This window comes from Coenobita brevimanus, chromosome 86 (assembly GCF_032717465.1).
Source record: "Coenobita brevimanus isolate Jiangsu-jjx chromosome 86, ASM3271746v2, whole genome shotgun sequence".
Classification (NCBI taxonomy): Eukaryota; Metazoa; Arthropoda; class Malacostraca; order Decapoda; family Coenobitidae; genus Coenobita; species Coenobita brevimanus.
The window spans coordinates 17,104,750-17,118,688 of NC_137039.1; the positions used below are offsets into that span (position 1 = coordinate 17,104,750).

The 13,939-nt window shown below is 41.5% G+C and overlaps 1 protein-coding gene across 1 annotated transcript in view; it reads right to left on the reverse strand.

Annotated features, from left to right (window-relative positions):
• The window catches only part of LOC145410591 (glutamate receptor ionotropic, kainate 5-like), a 111,358-nt gene extending 97,796 nt beyond the window's left edge, over positions 1–13,562 (reverse strand). The window contains exons 1-3 of the mRNA XM_080280706.1: positions 13,552–13,562; positions 12,782–12,872; positions 10,271–10,568 (exon numbers count right to left, since the gene is read on the reverse strand). Coding sequence (XP_080136832.1) covers positions 10,271–10,568; positions 12,782–12,872; positions 13,552–13,562 — 400 coding nt within the window. The remainder of the gene's footprint in view (positions 1–10,270; positions 10,569–12,781; positions 12,873–13,551) is intronic.
• Positions 13,563–13,939: the final 377 nt, after the last annotated feature.

Genomic DNA, 13,939 nt, shown 5'->3' on the forward strand with positions numbered 1-13,939 from the left:
GAAAAGTACAAGATGAAGTGATGGTAAACCGGTATTTTAAATGCAAGGGAAAGAAAGTGGACAAAAATAAACGAAATTGAAAAGAATACTGAGTGTGAGATGTCATCAGAAGGAAAGACTAAGTGTATCAGAACGTGAGAGAATGAAGGACAGGTTATGTGAAGACAGTAGGAAATGGTAGGGAGGGAGGGCTAGAACCGCATAAACGATAACTGACTGAAGGATAAGAAAATATTTGAAACTTATATAATGTACACTACTGAAACTTAAAATAAGCACATCCAAAACCTTCAGACGTAAGAAACTAAAATCACAAAGAGTATGAACAATCAAAGGAGTAAAGAAGTGGAAAAAGAGGAGGCAAAGAGTGAGAATGGGTAAGAAGAATTTATTTTTAAGTCTCTTCTTGATGGAGTAACACATAAAAACATTCTAAACCTTTAGTAAGTCATTCAAAGTCCCTTGTCATCATGAAGAGGAAGCACAGAGAAAAAAAGCCTAAGATGGCAATCACCCCAATAATCGTCAATGAATCCACTCACTGTATGGCAACAGTAGACGATCACATGAACTGGTCATACCTCATCATTTCGTCCCCATCATCATCTTATTGCAGTGAGGCACACGCAAAGGCTATGAAGGAGAAAGAGGAGAATGTGGAATGGACAAGAAATAAACAATGAATGCTTTTGTCTTTAACCAATTTTAATAATATGTACTGTGTAAGTAATTGTAAGTAGGATCCAGGTAGGGCGCCATTTAGCACTTCCTAATCTCTGGCTTGATTCAAATTTTACTGAACCATGAGTTTGTGGCTGCACCACCGCCTAGCCGGTGAGAGTCAAGCAGTTAGCAATGGTCTGGGAATGGATATGGGTGGTGTTCACAGCTGCTGTGTAAAGATATAAGGCGGCTCTTAATATTTTATCAGAAAACTACTCTGAGGCTTTGAATTCACCTATGACTGGCATCAAGGGGCCATCAACATCGTTAACTTTTGGTGGCAGTGGTGGGATAATAGTGATTTCATGTCTTCTGTGGGCAATCCTGGCTGTGTCTATTTTCCCACGCTGCTGTTCTTCCCACAACGACACACAGTCTATTCCGTCCCAGCCACCAGCCCTTTTGCAGTCTTTGTGTGTTTTTTCGTGGTTTTGGAATCAACCTTGCAGCCTTGATGTGGTTTTGGGATTTTCCTCCACACCAACACCCCACCTACCACCACACCACCACAGCCATATAAGCCTCCACCATTACCCTCACTACCTGCCTTTGCCTGCCAGTCCTGTGTGACCTGTTATATCATAACGCTGCACGGGGTTAGTTTTAACCCCACAAACTCTAACTCAGACCCCACTCCAGGAAGTAGCCCCCAACTGCTGCCCGACGCCGTTACTTCATCGTCCCCACACCTACCACATAGACCGACGTCACTCAGGGAGAATGGCTACTCACAATGAACTACGTCACAATCTCCTGTTCCTATCAGCTTCTCACTCTGCCCAGTGCTTGGCCGCCACCCAGTGACGTCACGAACACCTCCGCCCAATCAATACTGGTGAGGGGAGGAGACACTAGCCTACTACATGAGAGCTTCACTTAACACCAAGCTATCGCATGGAACACATCTTACTACAAGTATTGTTTTTATCTGCATTTTTCATGCATTTTATTATCCCATCACATTAATCGATTCCTTTCTACAGAGATGCCAAGCTGTCTCTATAGATTGTTATATATTCATCATTTACTCTTATCCATTCATTGCATTTTGGTCCCTCATTTTTAATTCATTCAGAATATTTTGTTCACTCACTCCTGCTTCATCCCATTTTCTCCCAATTATACTCATACTCAGCTGTAAATAATGCATTCATTTTCACTCATATTCATTATATATAAATCATGTCTTCATATATTAAAAATATTTTCATATATTCATTCTTTCATTTATTCATCCATTTGTTCATTCATTTCATTTACTTGCTTCCTATTCTATCAAAATCCTTTTTTAAAAGGGTAGATCTCTCTCCTATTGAATCTGATAGTGAAACAGATGATCCTGTGTGTGATGATAATGTAACATATCTTCGTAGTGGCAGATCTTATAATAAACAAACCGTAAGTTCCCTACCTGCTTCTACTACGACCACTCTTGTTACACCTCCCACACCTACTACCACCTATATTAACCCTACTACTCCTACCCTAAATCCAGATATACCTACACCAGCTACTCTATCATCTTCCCCAACTGATTCCCTTGAAGTCACTCAGCCTTCTCCACAGCCTTTGTCCTTACCTTCTACTACACATACACCACCACTAACCACGACACACACCACTACCGCCACGACACTTCCTTCTTACACACCGTCTCAGTTTACTACTGTCCCTACTTCCTCACTTTCACGGTCTCATCCTCTTCCTACGATGGCGAATCAGAACCCCCCACCTCCCCAGTCCATATATTTGGACGATGTTAACAGACCCAAATTTACAGGTGAGGATAGTACAGTTTCCATTTATGACTTCCTCAGAGAGGTCGAAAATGACATTCGTAATCAGCAAATCACAACTGAACCCTTGAAAGTTTCTTATCTGATGGGTTGACTACATCAGGGCAGATCACTAATAGGAGCCGCTATTCGTGCAGAGCACTTCGAAGATTGCCAAATGTTTGACACTTGTCGCCAACAGTTAATTCAACTTTGTTGCCAACAGTCCAATGCTGCTTCTCTTATAGGGTTGACAAATCCTCTCAAGCAAATGGAGGAGGCCATGAAGGTACCTCCCCAACATGCAAAGGTAACTGAGGCAGCCACTACCATGAGGGCGATGAGTTCAGAGCTGTGCCAATTGTTCCGTGGTACTCAATGGGTAGCCAAAGTTAATGGAGAGCTTATGGTTTCACTAAATAATTTTGCAGATTTGTTCGGTTACTTTAGATTTGTTAACTGGCTTACAGACCACCAAAAACAAATAGCACTACAACTTGGCTTTAACCCCGGAGACAAAATAGTTAACATCTCAAAGGCCATAATAGATAGGTTGGGATCAGACTTCACTCGTCAGGCCGGTTCTCAAACCTCAGCCTTTCACTCTGCGGGTGGTGCTGCGAGAGTACTGCACACCAGCATTACTTCACCTGATTCTTCTCGTTCGTGGCCCACTACAAAAACCAAACCTAGTAATCGGTCTCACTCACACTATCGCTCACCATCTAGTGGTCGTGACAAATCTACTGCGCGATGAAGCTAACAATCCTCGATTGTGTGCTGGCACTGCGGTAATGTAGGTCATCGAGAGTCTAGTTGTGCACAAAAAACAAAGATGCTTCTGCTCACAGGAACAACAGCACACACCCTCGCGATCCCGTCGTCTAACATGCGAATATCACAAGACTAGCACAACTCACTCCACTAACAAGTGTCATTACCTTAAGAGCCGTCAGTCGGAGGAAGAGGAGCACTCGGATCTGAAAAATGTAACCTAATAGAGAAAGGTCTGCTGGTGTCTGAAACCAAGGTAACAGAAAATCAACTCCCCATTCGCCAGGTAGGACCTATAACATCTTTAGGCCTAGTCATTCTAGGATGGAGCAAAGGGGTACAAAGCTCTTTCTTTATGGACACCGGATCTATGGTAAACCTGATCTCAGATACCTCTCTAAACAATATTAGGGAAACATCTAAAAGAGTTGGGCTCCATGAACCACCTGACGTTCGCCAATGCGGTGTGGATGGCTCAGAATTTCAGGTCAAAGGAAAGAGCACACCAAAAGTGCAACTTTATAAAGCCTTAAGACCTTTTGACGTGGAGTTTCATATCACTAATGATCTTAAATATCCAGCGGATTCTCATTGGATTTTCGACAATGGCTCAACAAGCAATTGCTCTCCTCCCGGCTTCTCGTAGCATAGATATCAATGGGTTCCCGATATCTAGCATGGAATATCCACGTCCGGTACTTTCCCAAGCATACTCAGTTATTCACTCTCACGTGATTCCAACAGTACTCGAGAGTAAACAGGTACACACACCATTACCTGAACAGCCAAATTCACTACAATCTAATAAAGCACCCTCTGAGCATTTACTGGTGGATACACCCTCTGAGCATTCAACTGTGGATTGTATCAACCCCTCTAACAGTGGCACATTTGCCGACTCAGACGTGTCTCATTTAACTACCTCACAGTGTGAATGATGTTTTACAACATGCAGAGACAAGGCGTGCAGTAACAAATCAGTGCACAATTTTGTTGCCACATAAATCTACCAAAGTCTCTGTTCATGTTGTGGGTACGAAAACAGGAGTGGATGTACTAATCTTACCTGAGACGTTTTGTGTGAATGGCATAGCTTATGAGTCAGCGTTGTGTACGGTGCTAGAGGATGGTTTATGCTACTTGTACTTAGCCAGCACTACTAATGCCCCACTTTAGTTACGAATGGGAACACAGATTGGTGACTTCTTGGTATACCCAGCGGCCGTACATGTGTGCCAAGATTTCCCACTCTCTGTAGCAGATATGTGCTCAGTTACTCAGTCCCCCGACATTCCATCTAATCTTGAATTTCATGTGAAACAGAGTGATTACCCAGAATACAGAAGTCACTTACTTAATCTCTTGCGAGACTATCGTGAAGTCGTAGCCCTACCCGGTGAGAATATGGGTAAGACGGGATTAGTAAAGTGTCAAATTATGTTACAGCCCAGAGCTCAGCCATTATATATACCTGCCTACCGTTTACCACACAGCCAACGTCAACAAGCTGATCGTCTTATTCAGGACATGTTGGATAACGAGGTCATTGAACACTCTGATTATCTGTGGAACAGCCCACTATTTCTGGTTCCAAAGAAAGGTGGTGAGTTACGACCAGTGGTAGATTACAGAAGCGTGAATGCGCTGACTGTTCCGGACAGATTTCCAATTCCTGTACTCACTAATTTGCTGGAATCCTTAGGCGAAAACAATTGTGATTTTCTCTCCCTAGATCTTTTGAGTGGATACTGGCAAGTAGAAATGGAGGAATCATTTCATCCTAACACTGCCTTCAGTACTCCATCCAGGGATTACCAGTTCCGTAGACTTTCTTTCGGTGTGAGAAATGCACCATCGGCGTTCATGCGGCTAATTCATACAGTTCTCACCGGCATGACTGGTCACTCAGTTTTTGCTTATCTACATGATATTATAATTGCTAGTCACTCGGTAGAGGAACACTTACAAAAATTGGCCAAAGTGTTCACTAGACTCAAACAGGCTAGTCTTAAGATCAAATTATCAAAGTGTGATTTTTTATGTAAGAAACTCCAATTCCTAAGACATGTTGTTGACGCTCACGGAATTCATACATCAGATGACAAGGTCAAAGCCGTAACAAACTTCCCAACTCCAACCAACACTGATGCTGTACGCAGTTTCCTCGGTCTTTGTGGCTATTACCTCAGATTTATTAGAGGGTACACCCAGATAGCTGCGCCGTTAACAAAATTGCTAAAGAAGGATGCATCTTTTGTGTGGGTCTGATGAACAAGAAACTGCATTTACAACACTGGAAAATGCCCTAGCACAATCCCCGGTTTTGGAATTCCCTGATTATTCAAAACCATTTCTTCTCTGTACTGGTGCTTCCGGAGTAGGCCTAGGTGCCGTTCTCATGCAAAATGACTCCCAAGGGAAGAAATGTTTCATTGCCTATGCCAGCTGTGTGTTAAACTCCGCAGAAAAGAATTACAGTGTAACTCACTGGGAAGCCCTTGCTGTGGTCTGGTCTCTAAAACATTTCCGGGACATCATGTACGGTTATCCTGTTCACATCCAAACAGGGCATCTTCCCTTATGTGACCTGTTTCAGGGACGTAACCTTACAGGTCGACTTGCACGTTGGGCAGTCACTGTGAATGACTATAATCCAACATCTGAATACGTTCCTGGGAAGTCCAATGTCGTAGCCGATGCTCTCTCGCGTCATGTAGCCACAGTCTCAACCAGTTGCAATGTAAACTTGGCGTTCAGTTATGACACACTACATGGGTTCCAGCATGTGAACCCCATATGGTCACAGGTCATATATTTTCTACAGTCAGGCGATGATTCTTCCTTGCCAAAGTTACCAGTCCCTATATCTGATTTTTTCCTTAACAATGAATTGCTCTATAAACACTCAGTACTGAAAGGTAACAAGGTACCTCATCGTGAAGTTAAGCAATTAGTCATTCCAACAGACTTAGTTCCTGCTGCTCTTCATTTAATCCACGACTCCTCTCATGCATCACACCCTGGCAAAGACAGAAGCTTACGGCAAGCACACCTGTCATAATACTGGCCTACTATGTGAAAGGATATAGAAGCGCACTGCGATGCATGTTTATCATGTGCCTGTCGTAATGGGACAACCTGTCAACCTGCTCCTATATTGCAATACCTAGTACCATCAAAACCTTCGCAAATTGTCTCTCTTGATCTTCTGAAGCTGCCTCATACAGAATCTGGCTTCATCTCTCTATTAGTGGTAGTCAATCATTTCTCTAAATTTATCTTAGCTCCATTGCGTGAAAAATCTGCTAACGCAGTGGCACATGCTTTATAAATTCAGTAATTTCCCTTTCACACCACCAGAAGTAATTTTAACTGATAACGAGTCAGAGTTCAATAATTCAATACTGGAAGAAATTTGTCTTCGATACGGAATTAAGAAATGTAATATAGCAGCCCATCATCCAGCCTCAAATGGCCTAGTAGAGTGCCAGAACAGGAAGATATTGGAGAGTCTGCATCACATAGTGGGAGATCAGACTTCCACTTGGGACGAGTGGATTCCGCAGGTAGCTGCTTCAATTAATTCATCCACCAATAAGTCAATTGGTGAAACACCATTCTTTGTCATCTATGGCTTTGAAAAAGACTACCTTATTCCTTGTTGCAATCCAAGCCTGATCCGATCTACAACTACGACGACTACGTGCGAGTCCACTTGTCCAACTTCCAGAAAATTCATAAATACATTCAGGATAATCTGGCCCTTACATGTGAGGAGATGGTACGTAACCAACATGCCGCAGCCACAGATGTTACCATCCAAGTAGGTGACTTAGTTTTTGCCATAGATCGTGACAGAGATTCAATACTAAAGAGTAAATTCTTGGGTCCCTTCCGTGTCATAACTCGTAAGGGTAATAAATTCGAATTAAGAGATCCGTACAAGGCAGAGACGACATGGGTGCATGCAGATGATCTCAAACGTGCATCAAAGCACATGGTCTTGGAGGAGCCACTGGGAGAGACCACATCTTCTCCACAACAAACTCCTATTCAACCTTCTTCCTCTTCGCTAAGTACTTCTTCTGACACTCCTACTCAGCCTTCCCGTACTGTTAATAACTATCCTGCCAAACTGCGTTCTGCCACTAAGTCTCTTGCGTAACGCTATCATCTCACACTCTCGTCATCATCTGCTTTAACATCACCTCTAAAATCAACTCAGTTTATAGGAAAGATGCTGTGGGTCTACGTGCTGGCAATGCTGACTCTGGTCGGGTCTGGATCGGGTGAGGACGATGGTATTGTACGGCCCGGGGCCTTGGCTGGTGCAGGAGGCGAGGTAATGGTGGTGAAGGATGTAGTCTCCTTGCACTATGACCTAGAGCTCTGGCCGCCGTGGCCATCGCCCTACCTGACTTTGCACGTCAGCTAGAGGACCTGCAGGGACTCCTGTCAGGTATTAAAAATCAACATCCCACAGACACATTTTGGTACCCATTCTACCTAACCATCTACTGGAAGTTGGACTATATTCATTATCAATTCAACCATCACCAAGATTCTTTCCCTAACCAAACGCCTGTGGGCCGCTCATGGGTGAAACGTGGACTTTTTGATCTTGGAGGAGAAAATCTGAGCGGATTATTTGGTGTAGCGACTGCCCATGACCTTTCTGGATTTAAGGAAGACTTATTTCAATTAGCAAATGCTCTAGAGTCCCAGGAAAAGGTGTTAAGTGTTCAACATTCTATGCTACAAGAGATCACACACCATTTAAATGATGTTACAAACACCTTAAATAATTTTACGTTAGTTCTTAAGCATGAAGTATCGAAGGTAAATATTGTATCAGAGTTAATGTATGTAAAATTACATGTAGACAATTTGCAGGTTTCTCTGGACTCTCTTGTCTCCCAAGTCTCTAGCTTAATTCGTATTTTAGTCAGTGCTTTCGATGGTCGTGTCACCCTAGATTTAGTACCTCTCTCTGACCTTCGCTCTACCTTGGAATGGGCTCACTCAGCCTTCGACTTGTCTCCTGTGATTTCATTTTCCTCTTTAGAACACTACTACCCAAACCTAGAGGCCACATTCCTTACTAAAGATATAATTGTTCATATCCATCTTCGTTCTTCTATCACATTTGATCTCTTTTACATCATTCCCTTTCCCTTCTGGTACAATAATTCCCTGGTACAAGCCTCTGTCTCTTCAGATTACTTCCTTCTTTCCCATGATCATCTCTATATTGCCTTCACCTCCTCCAGTGACCTCAACAGATGTGCCTTTCTCACACCCAACTCTCGAGTTTGTGCTGCGTACCTCCTAACAAATTTTCCTGGCAGTGTTGCTCCTTGCGAATCTGCCTTAGTCCGTAACTTCTCAGTACAACCTTTGTTCCGGCCCCCATACGCCAAGTGCACCATGCCCGTTTAAATCACATCTGCTATTTCTTCTTTAGTGTCTCAGCTCCTGTCAGTCTTATTTCTCCAGGAACCCCTGTCCGCTCACTATCCGCAGTTGGGTTGTGTAAGGCCCCTGATTACTGTACAGTAAAGTCTGAGTCAGTAATAGCCCATGCTACACATTATCACTTCGCACTTCGCTCCCACAAATATGACATTTTCAAACCTATTAATACTACCTTTCATCTATCTACAGACAATCTTTCTATCACATCAGACAGCCTACATATGCTGACTTTCTGAATCAGTCTGATTTCCTTATGAACCAGTTCTCTTCAGCCTTTAACCGCTCCTGGGTACATCCAGTCTTTGTATTTACTCCAGTGGTATTATGTCTTCTAGGTTTTCTTGCCACTGTATGTATCCTATACTGTTGTGTCAAGCGAATGGACAAAAGGTTGCATGAGATCCGTGTAGCAACAAGGTTAGTGCGACAACCAAAAGTCCTAGAAACTGGTAGTTCTAAGTAACACTCATTATGATTGGTGAAGATGTGATCATACTGAAGAAAAAAAAAAAAAGAAGGAAATCCCTGTGCAAAACTGAAAGTTAAGCTACTTGAAACAAAATGTAATAATATCCCTATAATTACTACACATTGAGTGAAGGACATGAAAACTAGTGAAATGAAAATGAGATAAGGGAAGTGAATATCTGAGCACCCTCAGACAGTGCCTTCTATGTAAGATAAACTGGAGTGTATAAAGTGGTGCATTCCGTTGCTATTTTACTCTTAGAGGTATCATTTGATTACTAGTACTTACCGTATATATATATATATATATATATATATATATATATATATATATATATATATATATATATATATATATATATATATATATATATATATATATCCATTTGTAAATTTGACCAAACCTATATATATGTATGCTATCACTACGCTTGTCATATACTTTGTGCCTAGTTAATTAGTGGCCTGTACCACGATAGATATTATATACATTCTACTTTTGCATTTATTAGTACTTATAACCTTCCCTGCCTTTCCAACATAGCCATGTACTGTAAATATATTTTTCCCTTATTACATCCAACTTCTTGAATTATATTATAATATCCCTTTTATTATTATACTCGTATGCAGTCCCCAGTTGACTGTATACTCTGTCCAGTTGTATTCTTGCCACATTATGACTTACGCCTCCACCACTGTGTGAGGAGACACACTGTTTAATGCGGGGGAAATTTGTTTGTTACCATTTGTAATAATATGTAGTGTGCAAGTAATTGTAAGTAGGATCCAAGTAGGGCGCCATTGAGCCCTTACTAATATCTGGCTTGATTCAAATTTTGCTGAACCATGAGTTTGTGGCCGCACCACCGCCTAGCCGGTGAGAGTCAAGCAGTTAGCAATGGTCTGGGAATGGATACGGGTGGTGTTCACGGCTGCTGTGTGAAGATATAAGGCGGTGCTTAATATATTATTAGAAAATTACTCCGAGTCTTTGAAATCACCTACGACTGGCGTCAAGGGGCATCAACATAGTTAACACTTTTGTGACCCACCTTGTTGAAGCAGCACACGAATGCACTTAGTGGCTTTAGTAGACCATCTTGACTCATTCATCTGGAGAGGTAAGCATCCAGAAAACACATACAGGACAGCCAGCATCCAAGTGAGAGTCGTCAATATTCCAGTCCACACTATCGGAGTGAAGGGCAGCAAGAAGCTCCAGGGGTCTATTTCTATGTGTCCTTTGCCGGATATGATACGGCCGTACATGATGGTGGCGGGGAATGTGAAGTCCACGACCTCAGCACGATCAGCGGTGATGGAAAAGAAACCAAGGGCCAGGTCTGTATTCTTTTGGTAAAGATTATTATTGTTAAACACTGGGGTCTCGTGAAACAGATTAATCAAAGTGTCAGATTATATATTTCTACTAAATTCAAATGTCATTTCTGCGTCCTTTTGATGGGGAATACTATTGTTATAATTACTGTAAATTGCTGAAGCGGTATTGCTGCTAAATCGAAGTCCTATCAGAGAGTCTTGTGATTAGATAATATCCCTGTTACTCCATGTGCCTTGTATATGTTCTTTTTATGTATATGTTGCTAATAGACCTAATAAGAAAATATTCTGGGGGTAACACACAGTGATAAAGAAGGCATTGTGGGAGTAGAAATATAAAAATGGCAGACTGCAAGTGGAAAAGGGAAGAAAAGTTAGGAGATGGTGAGAACACTTTATAAAGTGTTAAGTATGTGGCTGGTGGATGGCTGGGAGCAGGAGGGAGATGAGAAGAGAGGAGAGATCAGTAGGATGGAAGTAGTGGCAGCAATGAAGAAAGCCAAAGTGGGGAAAGCCCCGGGAATTGATGGAATATGTGGTGAAGTGCTCAAGCACGGGAAAGAAATAGTAGTAGAATGGATATGGCAGATGTGCAGATTGGCCTGGAAGGAAGGTAGAGTCCCAGAGCATTGGAAGTCAGGTACTATTATTCCCCTGCACAAAGGAAAAGGAGAAAAAGAAGTGTGTGTTAATCAAATGGGTATTGTATTGTAACAGGAAGGTATACAATAGGGTACTTACTGACAGAGTTAAGGAAATAACCGAGGAATATTTGGAAAAGAACAGGGAGAAAGAGGCTGTGTAGATCAGATATTCATCCTAAAGTGTTTAGTGGGAAAGTTTCTGGAGAAGGGAAACACATTGTATGTTACTTCATGGATCTGAAGAATACATCTGAAGCGGACGGAAGAGGAATGTGGAATGTATTTAAAATATATGTAGTAAATGGGAAGCTGATGAATGCAGTGAAGAGTATGTATGAGGGGGTTAGGTCTGCAGTGCGTGCAGATGGTGAACTGGGTAAATTTTTCTTTCTGAATGTTGGATTGAAACAGGTGTCTGTAATGTCTCCATGGTTGTTTAATACCGGTAATTGTATAAGAAATGATTTATAAATGAGATACAAGGCAGGCCAATGACTGTTGAATCGACCATAGTGAGAAAGGGCAGTGTTTGGAAACTTCCCGTTATGTTGTTTGCATGTGATACTGTATTGGTAACTGAAGAAGTTGGGAAATTTAAATCTTGGTGAATGAGTCTATGACAGTATGCAAGAAACGAAAAGTAATGATGATTGTTAGGAGGAGTAAAGTTGTGGTCTTCAAGGCAAATGAAGTCACTGACTGCACAGTGAGGCTGGATGGTGAGGAAATGGAAAATGTGAGAGCATGCAAGTTTGAAATGAATTGCTTGGAAGTGAACAACAGGGAAGAAAGGTTGCTGCTCCATTGAGAGCAGTGATAAGAAACAGGGAGGTGAACATGTAAGTGCAAAGGTTGCTGTATGACACTATGATCCCCTCTCTAACGTATATAAGCGAAGCTTCTACCCTGTTCGAAGCAAACAAGAGCAGTGGAAATGAGTTAAAACTGAGAGAAGCATGTAGAGTTACATTGAAAGGCACACTGACATATAAGGAAGTCAAACAGCTTTGTGGTGAGGATGGGGAGGTGATAGAAAGTGTTAGGAGAAATACACAGAAGTAGTTATGCCATGTGGAGAGGATGAAGAGTGAGAAACTTACTACGAGAATGTATGTAAATGAGGTGGATGAGGAAGTGGGGTGGAAAGATCTAGTATGAGATGGAGAGATGGAGAAGGGAGGTATATGAGAGAGGAGGGTGTATGTTGGGGGGGAGGGCAGCGAAATGGAAGGAGACAGACCAACATTGAGGGAGTTTGTTTGAGGCCACCACTTACGGGATTAAATATTCTGGCTATGGAGAGATAGGTTAATATTGCTATTCAATCCTGTTGCAAGAAATTTTTGACATTGCATTCTCATTGTTGATTGCCCCACTTAAGGTGGAATGCAATTTAATCATATCCTAACTCCACCGGCGTTTCAAAAATGGTCCTCAAAAAGTAGTCGCAGGAATGTTAATCAAAGTGGCATGGCTGTGTCCAACTTCTTCATTACCTTGACATTTTATGTGCTTTAGTCTTGCCATTTCCAAGTTTACAGTTTTTCTACACGTTTGTTTTTCCAGTCATCCACTTACCTTATGCATGACTGAATTGACCATACCCGTCCACGAACCATTTGGCAATTTTGACCCAAATGCATTGTCCGGCGGGGTCACGTAAGTAATTCTGCAATAAGAGTAGAAAGAATTATTATTATTATTGTTATTATAATTATTATTATTGGTGTTATTATTATTAGTGTTACTGTTATTTTTATTATTATTATTAATATTATTATTATTATTATTATTATTATTATTATTATTATTATTATTACCATTATTAATATTATTATTATATTATTATTATTATTATTATCATTTAAATTATAATTATTTTAATTTGCCACGCCGGTGGTGACTTATATTGTTCTTATCATCATTATTATTATTATTATTATTTATTATTATTATTATTATCTTTTACGATGAAGTAATTGCTCGTATTTGTTCAGTATCAAAGCTACGACCATCATACTTAGCCATCTGAGTGCCCTATCTGGCGGCTTCATATGACCCAGTATCATCGTCTTCCCAGTGATGATTTTCCAATTAGATCCAAAAACCTACAGAAATAGTCAATTCATGGAATTGCAGAAACCACTAAATGTACAGAATTAACATTTTGGGGGGACACCACGGTCGGGGAGCAGGGTTGAAATTATTCTGGGCCCGTTTGGGCCAGTAGTTTCTGAGATCACCCAGGGGTCAATGGAAAATAGTTGGGGTCATTAAGTGCACGATTTAATAAACCGAGATAGAATTGAGTTACAGTCACCGAACTTAGTACATTTATAGAACCTGACATGCGACGCATGGCTAGCAAGGATGAATTACCTTGACCCAAAACTCAGGGTCACAGCCAAGGTGTAATTTCAAAAGCTACTTCTCAGAGCTTTCAGTGCACCTACCGAAGTAATCTCCCATAGGTGGATTAGTGTGTGTGTATATATGTATATATATATATATATATATATATATATATATATATATATATATATATACTCACTTTGAAGCACATCACTCAAGCTTTAGTATGTATTGCTTGGGAATTTAAAAATCCTGCTTGGTCACCCGGTGGGGGATGACCCCTGCCCGTGGGGGGCCGCCTACCCCGAGGGCCCCTTGGTCCCACAGGCCCCCCATTCCCCGAGGAGGGGGTAGTGATGATGATGTTGGTGTACTGGTGAGTTA